Source organism: Lepeophtheirus salmonis, chromosome 13 (genome assembly GCF_016086655.4).
Source record: "Lepeophtheirus salmonis chromosome 13, UVic_Lsal_1.4, whole genome shotgun sequence".
Taxonomy (NCBI): Eukaryota; Metazoa; Arthropoda; class Copepoda; order Siphonostomatoida; family Caligidae; genus Lepeophtheirus; species Lepeophtheirus salmonis.
This window is the reverse complement of record NC_052143.2, coordinates 14254305-14262376: the sequence shown is the minus strand read 5'-3', so window position 1 is coordinate 14262376 and position 8072 is coordinate 14254305. Positions and strand designations below refer to the sequence as shown.

Here is an 8072-nt window from a genome sequence, read left to right as displayed (position 1 = left end):
CCACCAGACTGCAATCCTTAGTCCTCACCCCACGTGAACTCCCTGAACTTCGCTGTTTGGTGCGTCTTAAAGGAGAAGATTTCTCACCCGAATGTCGATGCCCTAAAGGCTGTGATCACAGAGGAGGGGAGCAAATTGTCCTGGGACTTCATTAATGCCAGTTGTGCTACTCTTTGCGCCCGTATTGAAGCCATCATTCAGAATAGAGGTGGATATTTAATAAAACGTTTAAAAAATTGTAGAATTACTAACTTTTGTTTCAAAAGTTTGTCAATTAAAATTGCACAAAATAAAAATATGTAGAAGTGAAAACGGCTTTTAAAATTTTCTAATTTTTGAGTCATCACCCTGTATATATATATATGAAGATTATACTAATGTGCAGCCAAAATGTATGTAAGACGCATGTATTTTTTTTACTTTTCATCACAAAGTGATTGATAAACTGGAAGAATCGACATCTTTCTCTCACACATGAATGACTAAAGTCCATACAATATTAATGATTATAATTTATAATAATATGTATTTTGATATATTCCAAGGAAGACGTAAAAGTCCATTCGAAGAAGAAAATAGATTAAACCGAAATGAAACAACAAATATAACCTTGATAAACTAATAGGGCATGGGTGCTGGTTACTATATTAGTTTGTAAGTAAGGTAACAGAGAGTGGCGCCGTATTGCGACAAAATAATACAATTCCCCGAATGATTATTATCATTCATACATAGATGAGACACCAGCGACCTCAATCAATCTATATTTATATTAGCCCAGGCTACAAAAAGTCACACCGCCTTGCAAAGAATATATATTTTTTAGTTTGTTCATGCCCTATTATTTTTTTATATACTTTATTCAGTAAAGCATTTGATGTTGTACTGAGTCATACGTACATATTCATTTGAGAAAAACAAAATTGTATAATACAATATTAACAAATAAAATAAGATATTATTTAAAAGTAAGTAATAGTTTATGCTGTAGTAAAGTCTAATAGTTATGTGTGGGAAATTATAATACTATAATAGTTTGCTCCTTATTTTTTGGGTATATTAAATTCAAAAATAACAATATCATTATTTCATAATAATTTTTGAGTATTACATTAATTTAAAAAGGAACTAAAATAATAGTATGACGTATGAAGATTTGAAGATGAAAAAAGGAGCTTATAGATTTCTTTAATAGACTGTATTACTATTAGACTTAAAAGAAAATGACTAGAAGGGAACTATTAATTCTAATTAAGGGCTAAATGAATAACTTCGGGATCGACTCCGCGAACGACTTCGAGATCGGCTTGGAGAACTACTTCTTGACCATGAGGAGCGTGACCTGGAGCTTGAAGAACTATAATCATAGTAACTGCTATCATCGTCATCATCAGAGGATGAGCTGTAATTGGGTCTTGTGTATGGAATAGGGCGTTTCCTCGCACTGAAAGACACAATTAAATTAATATATCAAATAGTTCATTATGAATAAGAGTCATTTTTCAGTAGAAATGTGAAAATTCTCTAAATCTCCGCGAGAATTAATATTTAAAAAAGTATAAGCTGGTAACCTATAAGGTGTTAGTGTTCTCGTTATTGGTTTTACACTCGCAGAGATTTCAATAATTTTAACATGCCTATCACATTTGACATCACATACAACATTAGATAGTATGTGTCAATATCGGAATGTCCCGATAGACAATGTATTTCTCAGGACTCTTCAAACTTCAACAATTCTCACTCACAAAATAAATAGGTTCTGTAACTTCAAACGTTTATTATTTGTAGGTACTGTTGGATCAGTCTACAAGGACTAAAAAGTCTGCAGTCCAATCAGTCAGGTCCTTATAATCAATTTCAGCCCTAAAACCGACCCTTATGGGTATTTTATGGAAACTAAAACAGCTGAAATTACGTTGATACTACTAACGACTTCATTTGAGTCTCAGAAGTTGCATCATAATTCATAACCTCTTCCAAAGAGACCAAATACCTTAAGTTAAAAGTAGGATGTGTGTGACTAGAACGTATTATTATACGTTCTGGCTATAATCCATTATTTTATTATTTCTTACATTCTTAAATCCTAGCAAGGAGTGAAGAAAATAAAAAAATAACTAGGACCAATAAAAAAAAAAGACTGATTAGGAAATCAATGTACAAGGACCCATTCAACACTATTGATCGTAGGCAATATTCCCCGAAAAATATTGCAAGAATTACAAATTCATTTTAGACTCCAAAATCGTTTATGATAATAACAGAGCCTCTTTGATACTTGGGGTTTGAAGATTTTATGTAAATAATAAAAGAATATTCTGTTCAAAATTGATTTGTTCTGAGTACTTTTGATGTAAGAATTTACATAACTATGAAGATTAAATATCAAATCACCTCGTAATGCGGCGTTTTTCTAGAAAAGAAGGTGATCCATTTCTTATGGGAATAGATCTTGAACGACTCCGACTTGAGGAAGATCGACTCCTACTTCGACTACGTGAATAAGAAAGACTTCGACTATAACTTCTGCTCTCTTTAGATCTATAGGAATATAAATATAAAATAATTATTACAAAACAATTAAATTTTCTTGGGAAAAGTACCGAGATCTTGTTCTTCGCATGGAAGTGTCTTCTTTCCCGCTGTTGCTACTACTTGCACCATTATTAATATTTATACTGTTAGTAGAAGCATTGTTGTTGGATTGAGGCAAGACCTTTGAAATTGATGATGTTTTTTTAGGGGATGAGGAAGAAGAGATAGGAGACATCTCATGTGTTGAGTTTAATTTGGGAAGAAATTTCGGAAATTTTAACTTCTTTTTTTCTTCAATCATCTCATCTTGGTTAAAAGCAGTTGATCTAATTTTCTTGTTGGAATTGATTTCAAAGGCTAATACTTTTGAATTGGATTTGAGAATGCTAGGATCACTATTTCGGGAGGAATTATATTCATCATCGTCATCGATGATGGTGGGCAAGTCCTCTATTTTAGAAATAACGATACTTTTATTCTCCTTGCTCTTAAACTCATTCGGGGGAGCTTCATTAGTTTTGGAGCAAGAGGAGGTGGAGCCTTTTGTCTTGGAACTATTCGAGTTCTTTCTCTTCTTTTTCTTTTTTGTTTTCCGTGTTCTGAAAGAAGAAAAAACATTGAATGACAATCAGCTATAATTAATATAAAGTATGCAGTAGTACCTGGATCTGCCTCTGGATCTGGAACGAGTTCGAGACCTTTTCCTTCCACTCCGCTTTTTTCTTTTTGGCATTTTTCTATCCTATAATAAAAGGAAATCAGACAGATTAGTATATATTCTTATTTGTTCAAGGGGTTGTTCAATCTTTCAAAATGTTTTATTTTCCTTTTTGGATTTTGGCTTTTCAAATTTAAGGTGAAAAATATATGCATATTGCGCCTAGCAACATACAACAGGTATGTAAATATCAAATCAACTCAAACATCTAAATATATGGTCTGTCATCACAAAAGCAAACCATTTTATGTATTAATCTTTTGAAGGCTTAAAGTAGCCTGGTTCAAGAACTACAAGAGGGAAGGACTGAATACATCATTGAGTCAGCTGTTCACTGCAAGCCATTAAATTCATTGCTCATTATTATTAGTGATGTTAAAAAAGGAAACAATGACAAACAAATGATTTAATTTGAAGGCTGCAGTCTACAGCTGTCTCTATTCCTTTCTTTTAGTTGACCTTTTCTAGTCACACTTAAAGAAAAAAAAAGATATACTATAGTTGCAAGACCATATAAGAGTAAAAATAAATCTCTTAAATCAAATAATGGCTCCAAACTACTCGTATATTTAATACCCTTTCATATAAAAATCCACCCCTTAAATTTGAGTTTAAATCCCCTAGTTAACCAAAATATGTCCATGAAGAATTGGTTTGTTTATAATTACAGAGGCATCCGCCGGGGGTGGGCTGGAGGGACTTCCCTACCTTCCCTCCAAATTAAGACTTTTTTGTTTTTTCCCAAAAATGTACTATTTCAATTTTTTCCCAAATAATTTAATTTTCTGTGAATACTTATGCATTTTTGACACTTTTTCAAAAATAAAAAAAGGTAATTTTTCGATTTAAAACAAAACAAAAACCTAAGACCAAGCCCCCCAAAAAAAAAATAAATATATATATATATAAAGCCCCTGATATATGAAGTAAAAAAAGTAATGTAATTTTTTTTAAAGATTGTTTTGTGTTGACGGGGTCCAAATATGTAATAAAAAACAAACATTGAAAATGTACCATCACCACCATACAAAAAAAAAATAATAACACTGTGCCGTTACCCAAATTATATTAAGAATCAAGCCAAACTTATATTTTTAACCTTAAAAATACTAATATCTCGAAAAATAAAAGCCACAATCCCAAATCCTTAATTCTATAATAATGTATTGATTGTATTATTTTTAATTTTTTTTCATGCAATTCGACTAAACTTATATAATACGTTGAATAATTATAAGGTATATATGTAATATATACTTTTTTTTTTTTTTGTTAATAAAAAAAATGTGAAGAAATATTCGTCTTGAGATTGAAGAATATCAAAAAAAAAATTTAAAAATCATATCAGAATGTTAAGACGAGGATTATAAAAATTTAATTTCGCCCATTTCTTTTGAATAAGTAAATAAATATTCAAGTCACTTGTATATAAAATAAATAGTTTATCTATTTATTTTTTCCCTTGGACCAACCACATACTAAGTGTTCCTCAATTTAAAGAATTTTAATACTTACGAACAAGCGATTTCAACAAGTCCTGTTTGCAGTGTAATGATTGTAAGATTGAAAAATATAAAAATATTTGCAAATCTTTTTCGGGAATAAAGAAATGTTTCAAAAAATAAGAAAAAAAAAATAGAAAAGAAATATAATGAGTAAGGATTACAATTTGGTGATTATTATGCATTAATTATATTATATATGCACAATTAATGTTTTAAGTTGTACAAAAATGGGGCCATTTTTTTTTTTTTAATTCGCAATGAATAAACAACAAAAACAATATTTATTCCTAACACCAAAGTATTTATTCGTAAGAAGGGTGATATTTATGATTATCTAGTTTGTGAGTCTGGATTGAGAAATGATACTTCAAAATATACATTCTAAAAATTTGCAATACCTAAAATCTTAGCATAAGTTACATTGGTTTTTTTTGGGGTTTTTTTTTTTTTTTGGGAGCGGAGCTCAATTGATGGATATTTTATATAAACAATTGTTGAGCTTTTTATTTAATTGGGTACTATGTATCAAAGCCAAAAAGGTTATAAAAATTATAATTAGAGAGTTATCCACTCTCAACAATCGAAGAGGACGTGTACATAGAGGAATAATTAATAGTCTTACAATTTATCTTCTTTTTAAAAAAAAAATAATAAAGTAAAATCGCCAAGAGAATAGAGTCTTGGTATATATTTACCTTGGATGATCCCTCAAGAGATGAATTATCATCATCGTTTTCACGATCTTCCTCCTCATTATCATATTTCCTCTTTTTACTGAAAGCAATTAGAATAAAGACTCGTTATAACAAAGGAAACATACAGAAGAGACAAGAATGAAACCTTTTTCCCCGATGACCATTGTCATTGGAATAGTCAGAGTACTCTGATGAGTAATGTTTCCTTGATGATTTACGTTTTTTCTTTTTACTGGAGCTTCGTTTCTTACGATCACGGCGACGTCTGGAAGAATCTCTTCTACTTTTTTTCTTCCCATAAATCCTTCTATAATAGGGATCAATGATTTCCTTACGAGGGAGTTTGTCAGCCAGTAGGGATTTCCTAAAAATATGACCAATATATTTATACAAGTATATTTATGTAAGCATATCTATTGATCGAAATCTTCAAAATCTCACAAGAAATTACGAACCGTTTATCAAGGATAAAAGGAAGTGTTTGAGTTTCTTTGTCCACTTTAGTGGATATAAGAATACCCGAGTTAAGGGCAACAGCAGATTGGAGCAAAGGATTTAAAAGGGATAAAAGTCCTTTTTGTGAATGATTTGGTGTTGAGTAGCTGTTGAAAAGGAATTTAAGTAAAGCTCCATTGCAGAGTCGATCAATCAAATCTCTCTCAAGGAGACTCATGATGGATTAATTTATAAGTATAAAAATATATATATGCTACAAATTGGAATGAAATCAAATGTTTGGAAGACATGGATTCTTAAACTTTGTGGAAGCACAAGGATGATGAGATCACATTTTGTGGATAGTGTTTTAAGGAGACAAGAGACTCATTTCTGAACTGGAGTTGTTCAGAAGTGAATGAGACTCACGACTACTCTATGACATAGAGCTTCTTTTGAAGCTTTTACACACTCGAAAAACACTGAAAAGTATGGTTCGTATTGATTTTTTTAACTATAAATATAGAAAGGCAAGAAGAAAGAAGTAGAGAAATACAAATATCCTTCTTTCTCTCTAGTTAACATTGGGGCTTTCACTATTCTGTCAGCTTTCTCCTACTTCAAAGTACCATTCTGGGTTGTAAACTCATTTTCTTAATATTATTATTAGTTATTATATTAAAGATAACTTGGAAATGGCAACATAAACACAGAAAATAACTCATGCTCAAAAAATCTTACCTCGTCTCTGCTTTCAATAGCTGAAGTGCAGCTTGGGTTGATAGTAGACTATTGGGTAAATGACGATGCAGTTGTGATTGGAGATTAGGGAGGGATGAGAAAAGATGATTTGCAGGAGTTGGAAGTGGTGCAGTTGTTAAAGGGGTTTGTCGTTGCAAAAGCATCCGAAAATTAGAGACTTTGGCCTCGATCTCATACGCAGACATCCTTAAATATATAAAATGTATGTTGCCTTAAGTAGACGAATAAAGGAACTGGAGGCTTTATCCCATCAATAAAAACAAAAAACAGGGATTTATATTCCATATATTTATTTATGTACATATATATGGGTTTATTTTAATTCACATGGATATGGCTTCCTACTCTCTCTACCTTCCCTCCTTACCCTTTAGTTTCGAGCATGTTTTCAAGTTCCAAACATTTTAAAGCTATTTTTTGTCTTCTTTCCCGATTAGAGAGTTGAATTTGTGTAGCAAGGGAGAGATGAGACGAAGAGAGCCCTTCAAGAACGGATGACGTTAAAGAATTCATGTTTTCCCAATCCCACGTGATGAATTGACAACAACAACAATCAATTCCCTTCTTTCAAGTCATGAAAGGCCCCATTATAGTATTAGTGAAGGAAGCAAAATGGCTGTTCTTCATTATGGTTCATTGTCGTATTTAACTAAATATTAACTATTAGTAGTGGTTTATCACTTGATCGAAAGTCCTTGAGGAACAACGGCCTAAAAACGACTACTACACCATCACATTAACGTCTTATATATTATTTTGATAACATTGAATTATCACTTGAGTTGTAGTAAATGGAATATTTCTCTCTAGTTCCAGGGAAAAGAAAAAGGGTACCAAAAGGAAGAGAGGGGAAAGAAGGGGAGAAGACAGAGAGAGGGAGAGAAAGTCTGTCATTGGAGGGGGAAAAGGACTTGAGTGGTAGTGTGCGCACGCGGAACGTTATGAAGGAACAAGGAACAATGTAAAAACAAATAACCCGAATGCTTTCCATACACCTTCTTGCCCTCTCAATTCCTTATATGTATTCATAACATAATAAACATCCACTAAATAGATGTTTAACCATTAGTAGTAGTAGTAGTAGTAGTCCATTGGTTTGACTTCTAATCTTATTCATACATGGAAGATTCAGGATGAACAAAAAAAACTTGCTGTTTTAGGTAAATAAAAACTCATAGAAAGAATTATGTAAAAAATAAATTAGTGAAATAATACGTAGCATTTGCTTTTCTTATTTTATATAAATAGATTGCGTGATTCTCACTGATTACGTCACTTTTTATTGTATAGCATAGGTATTCCCTCTCTTTAATTCAAGCCTTGATCTTAAATGTATCTTTTAATATTCTCTTCAAACAGAGAAAGGCTCAAAATTAACTGGTGGTTGGGAAATTACGTCACAGTTTTAATAACTGATAT

The 8072-nt window shown here is 31.7% G+C and overlaps 1 protein-coding gene across 2 annotated transcripts; it reads right to left on the bottom strand.

Moving 5' to 3' along the window:
- Window positions 1-605: 605 nt before the first annotated feature.
- On the bottom strand, window positions 606-7489 carry LOC121127968 (uncharacterized). 2 transcript variants are annotated; one of them, XM_040723549.2, is made up of 8 exons: window positions 7021-7489; window positions 6633-6839; window positions 5602-5820; window positions 5457-5535; window positions 3201-3280; window positions 2607-3137; window positions 2398-2544; window positions 606-1444 (listed from the first exon to the last, which is right to left on the bottom strand). In XM_040723549.2, exons 1-8 carry the CDS (start codon window positions 7164-7166, stop codon window positions 1252-1254), a joined length of 1602 nt encoding a protein of 533 aa, XP_040579483.1. In that variant the 5' UTR covers window positions 7167-7489; the 3' UTR covers window positions 606-1251. The 2 variants fall into 2 exon arrangements, with proteins under 2 accessions (XP_040579483.1, XP_040579484.1); XM_040723550.2 differs by lacking the exons at window positions 6633-6839; window positions 7021-7489 and adding an exon at window positions 5912-6384.
- Window positions 7490-8072: the final 583 nt, after the last annotated feature.